The following is a 13,867-nucleotide window of genomic DNA, read 5'->3' as shown; positions in this document are numbered from 1 at the left end:
ACTGAGAAACTGGATAAGTTGAATGGAATCTTGACAGGAAGCACCTAACCTGTATGTCTTTGAACTGTGGGAGGAAACCAGAGCACCCGGAGGAAACCCACGCAGACTCGGGGAGAACGTGCAAGCTCCACACAGACAGTTGCTTGAGGCGGGAATTGAACCCGGGTCTTTGGCGCTGTGAGGCAGCAGTGCTAACCACTGTGCCACCGTGCTGGCCAGCCTATCCCCAGAAATGGAAACAAAGATTCCAGTCAAGTTGAACAAGGGGAGAGAGAAGTCAGATGGGACAGGTGAAGGCAACAAAGTGAGGACTGCAGATGCTGGAGGTTAGAGTTGAAGAGTGTGGTGCTGGAAAAACACAGCCATTCAGGCAGCATCCGAGGGACAGGAGAATCGATGTTTTGAGCATAAGCCCTTCATCAAATTTCTGCCAAAGTGGATAACCTCACGTTTTCCCACATATTTCATCAACCAAGTTTTTGCGTGCTCACTTAAATTAGTCTGTATCCTTCTTGCAGCCACTTTGTGTCATTATCATTACTTGCCTTCCCACTTTTTTTAAGAGATGTTTCTATTGAAAATTTAACATGTTTTTACATGTTTACAAATTAAAAAAAACAAGTATAAACATTTATATACAATTAAATCCCAAATAATAACCAAAATCTATCAAATTAAAAAAAACGAGAAAAGGAAAAAAAAGACAAAACTCAACTAACTACTAATCTAACCTACAACTAACCAAAGTGTATAATTAAATCTCTTACATTACTTAAGAAAAGACAAAGAAACGACAGATAACACAGAAATTGAGTACATGCTCGGAATGTGTTAACATCAGATCGTAACAAAACCCGTATTCGTGTGGGATTCCTCTCCCAAGGAGCCCTGGATCAACCAGGGTTGTTGTCTCAATTAGATAAAAGTCCTTGTTAGAACGGCCGAAATATCTGCATCTGTGAAATTCAAGAAGGGCTGCCATATTTTATGGAATAATTCGGTTTTTTGGTGCACCGTGTTTGTAAGGAAGTCAAAGGAATAATAATCCATGATTATTCTGCACCAATTCAAAAGTCTAGGAGGGCCCTCAGCCACCCAGTTCACCAAAATATTTCTCCTTGCACAGAAAGAGGGAATGGAAAATAATCTCTTCCCATGTACATCTAGGGAAGGTAAGCTCGAAAAGCCAAAAAGGATAGATACTGGATCCATTCTAAGTTCCGTTCCCAAGATTTCTGTCAGAGAATTTTCTACTTTAGTCCAATATCTACGAATCTTATGACAGGTCCATAAGCAATGTACAAGAGCGCCCACCTCTGTTTTACATTTGGGACACATTGGAGATGCTCCTGCCTTAAATTTTGCCAATCGGTCAGGTGCTATATGTGCCCTGTGAAGTATCTTCAACTGAATGGCCGTGGTTCTGTTCCAGATGGAGATTTTTCTGGCGTTTTCCCAAATATCATTCCACATTTCTATAGAGATTTCCAGCCCCAAATCTTGATCCCATGTTTTAAGCAAATTGTACCGATACTTCATCATGTAATAAATTATAGCGAGAGCTGACCGAAGGTACCCCCATTGGTCATAACACTCTACATTTTTTGTCTGATTTATAAAGACTATCTAATAGCGTAGTTGTCTTCTGTGTGTAATCTCAAATTTGGAAGTATTGGAAGAGATCACCGTTAGAAATCCAAATTTCTGATGCAGCTGTTCAAAAGACATCAGGACCCCTTCCTTAAACAGATCCCCTCAACAGGAGATACCCCTGGATCTCCAGAGTTTGAAAGTGGCATCTGTAAGCCCCGGTTGAAACGCCCATGTCCTCAATTTTGGAGCATAAGGGGATGTTTTATGTGAATTGCCCTCATTTTGCCACATTATATTTCAAGCTTTAATTGTATTTCGTATTATAGGGTTTTTACAGTGATCCGTGATGATTTTCCTCTTGTCTGAAAATAAGAGGTTAATAAGTGGGCATTTTACTTGAGAAGCCTTGATGTCCAGCCAGATTGGGTCTTGTCTGACCCGCAATCAATCGGCTATGTAGCTTAATAGGGAACTTAACTGATATTTCCTAAAATCTGGAAAATCCAGTCCTCCCCTTGCCTGTGGAAGCTGTAGCTTCTTCAGTTAATGAGGAGCCGCCTATGATTCCAGATGAAGGAACCCAGCCAGCCACACCATTTGCGTAGTTCCAACCTTGGCAGCATCACCAGAAGAATTCTCATCGGGTATAGGAGATGGGGCAGGACATTCATTTTAATTAGTCCTATTCTGCCTAACCAGGAAATTGGAAGGTCTCCCCATCGCTGGAGGTCCTGCCTTATCCTCTCCAGTAAATGCACAAAGTTAGCCTTGTATAGCTGGCCAAATACTGGGATGATAAAAATGCCTAAATATAAGAAACTCTCCAGGGACCACCGAAAGGGAAAGTGGGATCAGTCCGATAGGTGGGAGATACTAGTGAGGCCGCCCATTGGCATAGCCTCCGATTTTGAAAAATTAATTTCATAGCCTGAAAATACACTAAATGTATTAATAACTTGAATTAAGCGAGGCACGGACATCAGGGGATTACTGAGGAATAGGAGAACATCATCTGCATAAAGGGTAATTTTATGTTTACCTGTACCAATCCTCGGGGCCGTTATATTAGGGTCAGCCGGTATAGCTTCTGCTAGTGGCTCGATTATTTGCGTAAACAGCAATGGCGAGAGAGGACCTCCCTGACGGCAGTCCCTACCCACACTGAAGCTATCCGAGACTAGTCCATTGGTAATCACAACTGCTTTTGGCATCATTATACAGTGTTGAGACCCATTTGGCAAACACCTTTCCAACACCAAACCTTTCCAAGGTGTAAAGCAGATATGACCACTCAACCCTGTCAAATGCCTTTTTCGCGTCTAATGAGACTACTACTCCCAGTATCTTGCTCTGATGGCACGCTTGAATCACATTCAAAACCCTTCTAATATTATTGGATGATCTACGGCTCTTAATAAACCCCGTTGATTCTCCTTTATGATGTGTGGCAATACCCTTTTTAGCCTCAATGCTAACGTTTTAGAAATAATTTTAAAATCTACATTTAGCAAGGATATTGGTCTGTATGACATGCAATCTTCTGTGTCCTCCCTTTTTTGAGAATAAGAGAGGCTTTCAGGGAAGGCGGGAGACAGCCCTGACTGTAAAAGTAGTTATACATGTCTGTAAGTGGACCAACCAATATTCCTATAAATTCTTTATAGAATTCAGCTTGAAAGCCATCTGGGCCAGGTGCTTTACCACTCTGAAGTTGCCTGATTGCGTCAAGTATTTCTTGGATTGTTAGGGGAACATTCAGGACCGATACCTGTTCCGGAATTAAGTCCGGAAAGGTCAAGTTTTTAAAAAAGGACTACATCCTCCTAGCTCTATCTTCGCAATCCTGCGATTTCTATAAGTCAGAATAAAATGTTCTAAAGATTGCGTTAATCCTTTTATGACCTAGAGTCAGAGTACCCGCACTTTCCTTGATAGATGTGATAGTTTGAGGGGCCTTTTTCTTCTTTGTGAGAAATGCTAAGTATCTACCAGGTTTATCGCCAAATTCATATGACCTTTGTTTTGCAAATAATATTTCCCTCTTAGCCGTTTGGGTAAGCGTGGTGTTCAGGGCTGTCCTAAGGGCTGTAAACCTTTGTAATTTGATAATAGAAGGTCTGTCAGCAAATGCAGTTTCAGCAGCTTTTAAGTGAGCTTCAAGCAGATACTGTTGTCACCGAGTATTAAATGATCAAACCTCGAGCGTAAGCTCCCACATCATTGATGGGTTGCTATCTGTACCTGAATTAATTTCTAAAAAAATTTTAAATTCTTGAGAGCAGTACTTTACAAATTTACTATCTTCCATCAGGAAGGAATCCATGCGCCAATGCCAGGGGGATGTCTCATTGTTCCTCGCCTTGATTTCCATATATACAGCAGCGTGATCAGAAATTGTTGTACTACCTATTTTACAGGATGATATGGAATTTTAAAAAATCGAGGGGGCAAAAAACATATCAATTCTGGTGTGACATTTATGTGGATTGGTGTAAAAAGGAACATCTCTGCCCTGTGGGTGAAGGCATCTCCACACATCATCTAGTCCTAATTCTTTGTTCAAATCCACCAATTGTCTGGATCTGAGGGATACTCCTGCAGTACTCTTGGGAATCCTATCTATTTCCAAGTCCATAATACAATTAAAGTCTCCCCCTATAATTGTATGACGGGCACTGAGAGCCATCAATTTGGAGAAGGCTTCCGTTGTAAATTTAAAAGGATGTGTCGGTGGACAATACAGTTTTAAGAACCCAGATTCCTCTCCATTTATTAGGGCTTTAATCAGAAGATATCGTCCAGATTCGTCTTTGATCTGATTTAGGATTTTGAAAGGGAGATTGTTCCGAATAAGGATGACAACTCCCCTACTTTTTGAGCTGAAGGAAGAAAAGAAGGCCTGATCAAATCCACCCTGTCATAATTTCAAGTGTTCTTTATCCAATAAGTGTGTCTCCTGTAGGAGAGCTATATCAACCCTTCCTTTCTTGAGGGTTGATAATATTTTCTTCCTTTTGATTGGTGAATTACTCCCCTTGACATTCCAGGTGCACCATTTAATCGAATGATTAACCATAATTGTCCGGGCAAGTCCGAGACCCCTCGGGAGAAGAAACCCCACCCAAAACATCCTGAGTATAGAACATGTAAAATTCACAAAAATAGAGGTTCTTTAATACACTAATATAATAAAAAAACTATTTCTAATTTATAAAAAAAGTATTTAAATAGAAATTTTCTCCCCTGTTCCCGGGGGCATCACTTCCTTTCCAAAAGCCCACCATATCCTCTCCCAACCAGCGCTCCACCCTTGACCCAGGCATCTCACGATAGAATTAAGAAAATTCAAATATACTACGAAGTTAGAGTTAACAGTGAGTACCCTACCCCTCCCCCACCCACCCACCCACACCTACACCTGGATATATTTAATAATGTTAATACCATGTATGAACATATATAACTATAAAATTACTGTCTCAGCAAATAATAATTAAATATAGTAATACAAAATAACGGGGGAAACCAGCCCCGCTGTTGAAGACAGATAAAATAGAATAAGGTAACCACCTCCCCCCACCTACATTAACTAGACCGCCCAGTATATGCATATTAAAAAAAAAACTGAGAAAATTTCTAAGTGAAGAACACTTCTCTCCACCCCCTGGAGATAATATTAAACAGTATGGTAATGAAAGGGAAAAAAAAGGGTTAACTGGGATGGGGGGGGAGGGCAGAACAACATCATTCGCCATTTGAATTAACTCTTACAATTTATCTAAGCGAGTCTAGAAATTCCTTGGCCTTCTCTGGCGATCTGAAGTTATACATGGACCCTTCATGGCTAAAACGTAGCGTCACTGGGTAGCGCAGGGAGTACTGGATGTTTAAGTCCCTTAAACGCTTCTTCGCTTCGTCAAACGCCTTCCTCTTTCAGGCCAAAGCTGGGAAAAAGTCCTGGAATAGCATCATCTTGGATCCTTTATAAATCATAGCTTGGGGATCTTTCCCAAGATTTCTAGAAGCTTTTTGTAGCTCTGCAGCCGGAACAGGATCAGAGGGGGGCTCTGGTCCAAGTCGGGCCCGCACATTGCAACCCTGTAGGCCCATTCCACCCTTAACTGGCCTGATCCAGCCTCCAGATTTAACAGCTGTGGAAGCCACTGCTCGAGGAACGCTCTTCCCTTTCAGGAAGGCCCAGCAAACGAATATTTTTTCGACGGCCTTGAGAATTGAGGTCGTCGATGTGATTTTCTAAGGTCTGGACTCGCTGTTCAAGATTCTGGAGCCGGCCCACGGCCAATTCTGCGGTAGTCTCGGAGGTTGCGGCCTTTAGCTCCGCCCCTCCGACTCAGCGCTCGATTTCCTCAATGTCTCGGTTGTGCTTTTGTAGCGTGGCCGAGAGTGAAATCCATCTGCTGCGAGACTCTTCGATGAAGGCCGTTGATCTTCGAGTCAAGTTTGGAAATTACTTCCACGAGGCTTGCCACCGTAGATTAGTCCCCCGGGGCAGCTCCGGATGCCTCTTGGGGAAGGCAGGGGAGGGGTTCCTGTATGCTGAGAACTAACAGCGGGCTCCTTTACCTTTAGTCATTTTTGCAGCAGACTAGACTGTTCAAATTTAGTACAGAGCAACTAATTACATTAAGTAAAAACTATTTTAAATGATTTGGTAAGTGTGGTGGAAGCGGGTGGTCCACTTTGCCCAAGTCTTGGGAGGAGCACTTAGACTCAGACTTGCTGGGTCGCCACCATCTTGGATCTCCGACTCCTGTTTTTTTTAATCATCCATAAATTGTACATTCACTTCTGTCATCCCGGATATTAAAGCGTATTGTAAATAACTGTGGTCCCAACATTGATTCCTGTGGCACTCCACTAGTTGCAGGTTGCCAACTTGAACATGCCCTCCTTATCTCCACCTTGTCTTCTCTGTTAGCCAATCCTCTCTTCAAGCTACATACAACCCTCAACATCATGGGCTCTCACCTGAACCATAACAGCTTTATGTTTGTTACCTTATCAAACGTGTTTGAGAAATCAAGTGTTTACTGGTACTACCCCTTTATTTATTGTGCGTTCTTTCTCCTCAAAGGACTGTGTTTAATTTGTCAGACACGATCCCCCCCACCCCCCTTGTGAAGCCATGCTGACTCTGTTGATTCTTTCTAAATGGTCATGTATTGTATCCTTTTAACAGGCCCGTGCATTCTCTCGATAGCGTATTAAGCCAGCAGGTCTGTGCTTACCTGTTTTTTGTATCTCCTTGTTTTTTGAATAAACATGTTACTTTGACAGTTTTCCAATTGTTTCCAGATCTAGCAATTCTTGGAAGATTACCACAGTGCACCCACTAACCCTTCAGTCTTTTAAAATTCCACAATGCAGCCCATCAGTGAACTTGTCAGCCTTTGGTGCCAATAGTTGCCTGAGTATGTTTACCTCTAGTGATAGTTATTATGTTTAACTGTGTCCCTCGATTATTTAGTGTTTTCAGAATAATGATTTGCTACATGGAGTGCCGGGAACTCAAGGTGAACTCATCAGAATGAGATTTTATTGTTGCGTGTACTCAAGTATAGGAATACATGAGAACAGTGTAAGTGTACGAAATCACCTCTATCACTATGCACTATGGAGTGTCCATGTTTAGCCAGCTGGTCGCACCACCATTAAGGGCGAAAGAGACAGAAGCTTTGGGTAATGACCTGGGAGACTAAAGTGTCAGCAGGCAATCCAGGAGACCCTTGTGGCCATTCTCCCCTCAAGCAGGCATATCCGTTTGCATAATGTTGGGGGGGATGGCCTCTCAGGGGAAAGCACAACAGCAAGCAACCAAATCATTGGCATCGTGACTAGCACTATTATACGGCAGGAAGGGTTGGTGCGTAGGCGGACAGAAGTGATAGGATTCTGTAGGGGGGGCACTGACAGACATTTCTGTAGCCATAGACAGGACTCTTTGGTGATGTATCTCCTGCCTTGTGCTAAGGATCAAGGACGGTCTGTGACCCAGCATGGGGTATCCTGTAGGGAGAGGGTGAGCTGCCAGAGGTTGTGGTCTGTATTGGTATCAAGGACATGGGCAGAAAGAGAGAGAAAGTTCTGCAAAAGGAGTAAAAAATTAAAAAGCAGGACCTCTAGGGTTATAATCTTGGGGTTTCTTCCTCTGTCCTGTGCCATGAGGCTAGGAATAGTAAGATAGTATGGTTAAAGACGTGGCTAAAGAGCTAGTGTAGGAAGGAGGGACTCTGTTATCTGAATCATTGGGATGTGTTCCAGGGTAGGCAGGACCTGAAAAAGAAGAACCGATTGCACCTAGCTGAAAGGGCAGCAATATCCTGGCAAGGAGTTTTGCTAGCGCCACTTGGGAGGGTTTACACGAGTGTGGCAGGGGACCGTGAATCAAAGCAGTAGGTCAGCAAGTGAAATGACCAAGGTGTTTGAGACTCAAGCCAGTAAGGCTAAGAGGAAGAACACACGGGGGGTATGTTACTGAACATGGCAGATCTGGAAGAGAAAATGCTGGAAAATCTCAGCAGGTCTGGCAGCATCTGTAAGGAGAGAAAAGAGCTTTGACAAAGGGTCAGTTAGACTCGAAACGTCAGCTCTTTTCTCTCCTTACAGATGCTGCCAGACCTGCTGAGATTTTCCAGCATTTTCTCTTTTGGTTTCAGATTCCAGCATCCGCAGTAATTTGCTTTTAGGGCAGAACTGGAGGTCTGAAGTGTATTTATTATAATGCGAGGCATTAGACAGGTAAAGGCAGATGAGCTTGCATCAATACATATAAAACTATCATGCCGTAAATGTTACAGAGACTTGGTTTAGAGAAGGACAAGACTGGCAGCTTAATGTTCTGGGGATTGGATGTTTCAGGGTAATTGAGATGTAAAAGAGGAGGGCATTACTGATAAGGGGGAATATCACAGCTGTATTGTGAGGGATGACACTTTGTATGGTTCATTCAGCAAGACTAATTGCATCAAGCTCAGGACTAAGAGAAGTGCAATTGTTTTGCTGGGATTGTTCGACAGGCCTCCCAACAGCCAGTTGGAGATAGAGGAACAAATATACCTACAGAATATGCAAAAATGTGAAACCAGCAGGATTGTTGTGGTGGGTGATTTTAACTTCCCCAATATTGACTGGGTCTGACTTAATGCCACTGCCTTTGAAGGGGGAGAATTTGTTATGCATGTCTCGGATTTTTTTTGGAACAATATATAAATAGTCCAACTGGGGAAGGGGCCATATTAGATCTGGTACTGGGAAATGAACCTAACCACGTGTTTGAGGTTTCAGGGGGAGAGCATTTTGGAAACAGTGCCCATAATTCTGAAAGTTTTAAGTTACTTATGGATAGGGATGCGAGCAGTCCTTGGATGAAGTTGGGAGAAGACTAATTACCACAATATTAGTAGAATATTGAAGGGACTGTCAGAGAATGCAGCAAAATATAGATAGGTTGGTGAGTTGAACGGAGAATTGGCAGATAGAGTTCAATCCAGGCAAATGTACCGTGATGCATTTTGGAAGCTCCAATTCAAGAGCGAACAATACAGTAAATGGAAAAGTCCTGGGGAAACTTGATGTTCAGAGAGATCTGAGTGCTCAGGTCCATTGTTCCCTGAAGGTGGCAACGCAGGTCAATAGAATGGTCAAGAAGGCATATACGGCATGCTTTCCTTCATCAGATGTGGTATTGAACACAAGAGTTGGGCAGGTCATGTTACAGTTGCATAGGACTTTGGTTCAGCCACATTGAGAATTCTGTGTACAGTTCTGGTCACCACATTACCAAAAGGATGTGGATGCTTTGGAGAGGGTGCAGAGGAGGTTCACCAGGATGTTGCCTGGTATGGAGGGTGCTAGCTATGAGGAGAGGTTAAGTAGATTAGGATTATTTTCATTAGAAAGACGGAGGTTGAGGGGGGACCTGATTGAGGTCTGCGAAATAATGAGAGGTATAGACAGGGTGGATAGCAAGAAGCTTTCGCCCAGAGTGGGGGACTCAGTTACTAGGGGTCACGAGTTCAAGGTGAGAGGAGAAAGCTTTAAGGGAGATATGCTTTGAAAGTTCTTTACGCAGAGTATATTGGATGCTTTGCCAGAGGAAGTGTTAGAGGCGGGCACGATGACGTCATTTAAAATGTATTTAGACAGATAAATGAATGGGCAGGGAGCAGAGGGATACAAATCCTTAGAAAATAGGCAACAGGCTAAGAGGATCTGGGTTGGCACAGGCTTAGAGGGCCGAAGGACCTGTTCTTGTGCTGTAATTTTTCTTTGTTCACTTGTTCTTAGGGGAATGTAGGCTGGAGCAGCTGTTTGAAGGTAAATCTACATCTAGTAAGTGGGAGTCTTGTCAAGGCCAGTTAATTTAGCCTTCCAGACCAGCACGTTCTTGTGGAAATGAAGGATAAGAATGGTAAGATTCCGGAAACTTGGATGGCAAGAGAAATTGAGAGCTTAGTCAAAAAGGAAAAGGGCGTATGTAAGATTGATGAAACCTTAAAGGAAAGACAGGCAGAGCCCTCAAAGAATTCGAAGAGGATGGGCAGGGGAGAGACTGGGCAAGGGAGGGGCGGGCAGGCGAGAGACTGGGCAAGGGAGGGCGAGAGACGGGGCGAGGGAGGGAGGATGAGAGACAAAAGATCTCAAACAAGGAATTGGTGGGGCTTGCATAGAAGGTAAGAGGAGGAATGTTTACAGGGGGTGTGAGGGGCAAGTTTTTTATAGTGTGTGTGCCTGGAACCTGCTGCCTGGGGCCGTGGCGGAGGCAGATATGATAGGCTTTTAGATAAGGAGGTGAATAAGCAAGGAATGGAGGGATTTGGACATGGGCAGGCAGAAGGGATTAGTCGAACTTGGTAGCATGTTTGGCACAGCTCCTATGCTGTCCTGTTCTATGTTAAAATGGGCTATTACATGCCTTTGGGATTAAGGGAAACCCAAGGTGTTGTATACCAATCTAAGGAGCAAGAGAGTAGCAAGGGAAAGTGTACGTCCACTCAAGGACAGGGGGGTGGATTTAATGTATGGAGCTGGTGGACGTGGGTGAGGTCCTTAAACAATACCTTACATCAGTATTCGCAAAGCAGGAGGGTACGGTGGATGGTGAACTTTGGGAGGAGTAAATGAGATTCTGGGGAGGCTGTGTCGGGTATTTTGAAAAGAATTACAGCTGGATCTGATGTGATCTCTCCCAGAATGCTGAGGGAGGCAGATGAGAACATTGTGGGGCCTTTCATGAAATCTTTATATGCTCTTTAGTCATAGGACCCAAAGGACTAGGAGAATAGCCCCTGCTGATCCTTTAAGAAGGGCACCAGGGATAATCTGGAACATTCCAAGCTGATGAGCCTTGTGTCAGTGATAGGGTAATTATTGGAGAAGGTTCTGAAGAATAGCATTTCCTCACATTTGGAAAAACATGGACTTATGAATGATAGCTGAAAATGTGTTGCTGCCCTCTTCAATTATCTTTTGTCATTTCTTCACAAAAAACTCAATCAAGTTTCTGAGACACAAACTTTCCTGCACAAAGTCATGCTGCCTATCATTAATAAGTCTTCGAGGAGAAAGTGAGGACTGCAGATGCTGGAGATCAGAGCTGAACATGTGTTGCTGGAAAAGTGCAGCAGGTCAGGTAGCATCCAAGGAGCAGGAGAATCGACGTTTCGGGCATGAGCCCTTTTCCAGCAACACATTTGGTATAAAAATTGGCAAGTAATTTTGTAGCCGTATAGAACTTCAGTAAAACTGTGATAGGGATAATTTATACAGTTCTGTTTGCCACACTAACAGAAGGATGTGGAGGCTTTGAAGAGTGTGCAGAAACAGTCTACCAGGATGCTGCCTGGATGGGAGGGTATTAGCTATGAGGAAAGATTGGACCGACTTGAACATTTGAAGAATGAGGGGCAGCGTGACAAAATTTTATAAATTTGTGAAACTTGGATAGTAAAGAGTCTTTTTCCCAGGGTAGAAATGTCAATCACTAGGACATATGGTTTTAAGGTAAAAGGGGCTAAGTTTAAAAGAGTTGTGAGAGGCAAGGTTTTTACACAGAGGGTGGTGAGTGCCTGGAATGGTGAGGCAGATACAACAGCGATGTTTAATGGCACCTTGACTGACAGATGAACTAGCAAAAAATAGAAGGATACAGATCATGTCAAGGCAAAAGGCTTTTAGTTTAGAAAGGCATCCTGTATCGGCATAGTCTTTAGATTAGATTAGATTACATACAGTGTGGAAACAGGCCCTTCGCCCAACAAGTCCATACCGACCCACGAAGCATAACCCACCCAGACCCATTCCCCTACATTTACCCCTTAACCTAACACTATGGGTAATTTAGCATAGCCAATTCACCTGACCTGCACAGTTTTGGATTGTGGGAAGAAACCAGAGCACCTGGAGGAAACCCACACAGACACAGGGAGAATGTGCAAACTCCGCCTGAGGTGGGAATTAAACCCGGGTCTCCGTCACTGTGCCACCGTGCCGTCTTGTTGTGCCAAGGGGCCTGCTCTAATGCTCTCCTGTTCTTTGTATTCTTTGTTTTCATCCAGTTGATGTCGTCTACCATAAAGGTTGATGCAAAGTACTATTTTAATTCCTTTGCCCTCTTCTTGTCTGTGATAATTATTTCCCTAGCCATATTCTGTTCAGGCCGATGTTCACTGTTGTCTCTTCTCCTTTTGGTACGTTTAAAGGAGGTCTTCATGTCTGCCTTAGTGTTACTTTCAGGATGTTGGTGAGGCCACTTTTGGAGTACTCTATACAGTTCCATTTGCCCTGCTATAGGAAGGATGTCATTGAAGTGGAGAGGATGCAGAAAAGATTCGGAAGGATGTTACTGGGATTAGAGGTTTTGAATTAGAAGAATAGGCTGGAAAAATTGACACTTTTCACTGGAGCGTTTGAGGGGGTGACCTCAGAAGTTTATAAAATCATGAGAGGCTTAGATAAGGTCTTTTCTCTACGGTTGGGGAGTTCAAAACTCGAGGGCATAATTTGAAGGTGAAAGGAGAAGGATTGGAGGGGCAACTCTTTGACACACAGGGTGGTTTGTCTGTGCTAGAGGAAGTGGCAGGTGCAGGTGCAGTTATGACATTTGAAGAGACATTTGAATAGATACATGAACAGAATTGGCTTAGAGGGAAATGGGGCTAATTTAGTTTGGGAAACTTGGTCGGCATGGATGAGTTGGACCGAAGGGTCTATTTCCGCACTGTATGATTCTACTTGCTAGTCACATGGTACCGTGAGGTTGGTTTAACAGCTCCCACCACCTGTCTCCATTGGGATATATCTTCGACAATGAAGTATTGTAAATACCTGCCGCTGTTCTTCATCTGTTTTCTCTCCTACCCCAGCTCCCTGCTGTTGGGGTTGCCCCTGTGCCCTGACCTGTTAAGCTGCCCCTACATGTGAAGCTTGTGCTGTTTGTATTGGGATTGTTGTCCCTGACTGTCTCTCTGCAGGCTGTGCGTTTATAACGTTTGCCACCCGCTCCATGGCCCAGAATGCAATCAAGACCATGCACCAGTCGCAGACGATGGAGGTGAGTCCAACTGTCCATGTCATACATAGAAGCTCTCGAGACATTTGTTCCCACATGCCCTTGTTGCGATTTATACAAACTCATTGCAGTCCACTGTCTGCTCGAGCTGGCCCGACAGTCACCGCCTGTTAAGTACTTATCTGGTATCCCATCTCATCAGGCTTTGTGCTGACAAGTGCCCGGTCGCCCAGCCCTCGCTGCCCCTCACTGCCAACTCCTACAAATGCTGGTGCTGTTTTATCCACGCTGTTGATTTTTTGTACACTCTCCCTTGGTATTGCTCATTAATTCTCTCTCCCGTATTCATTTCATTGCTGACTCACACGCTCTCCATTTTCTGTTGCTCGCTCAGTCTCTGTCATTCACTCGCCCGCTGTCTGTCACCAGCTCTCTCTCAGTCGCTCCCACCCCCCGCTCTGCCCAGTCTCGCTCCCGCCCCTGCACTCCCCGTCTCGCTCCCGCCCCTGCACTCCCCGTCTCGCTCCTGCCCCCGCGCTCCCCGTCGCACTCCCCGTTTTGCTCCCGCCCCCGCACTCCCCGTCTCGCTCCCGCCCCAACTCTCCTCGTCTCGCCCCCCCGCCCGCCCTCTCCCCGTCTCTCCCTCGCCCCCCCGCCCGCCCTCTCCCCGTCCGCCCTCTCCCCGTCTCTCCCTCGCCCGCCCTCTCCCGCCCTCTCCCTGTCTCGCCCTCGCCCACTCGCCCT

The 13,867-nt window shown here is 44.5% G+C and overlaps 1 protein-coding gene across 1 annotated transcript in view; it reads left to right on the top strand.

Annotated features, from left to right (window-relative positions):
• LOC132824525 (CUGBP Elav-like family member 1) overlaps window positions 1–13,867 on the top strand; it is a 177,724-nt gene that overhangs the window by 67,258 nt on the left and 96,599 nt on the right. The window contains exon 7 of the mRNA XM_060839161.1: window positions 13,086–13,165. Within this exon, the coding sequence (XP_060695144.1) occupies window positions 13,086–13,165 (80 nt within the window). The remainder of the gene's footprint in view (window positions 1–13,085; window positions 13,166–13,867) is intronic.

This window comes from Hemiscyllium ocellatum, chromosome 18, assembly GCF_020745735.1.
Source record: "Hemiscyllium ocellatum isolate sHemOce1 chromosome 18, sHemOce1.pat.X.cur, whole genome shotgun sequence".
Lineage (NCBI taxonomy): Eukaryota > Metazoa > Chordata > Chondrichthyes > Orectolobiformes > Hemiscylliidae > Hemiscyllium > Hemiscyllium ocellatum.
This window is presented reverse-complemented; position numbering and strand designations above follow the sequence as displayed.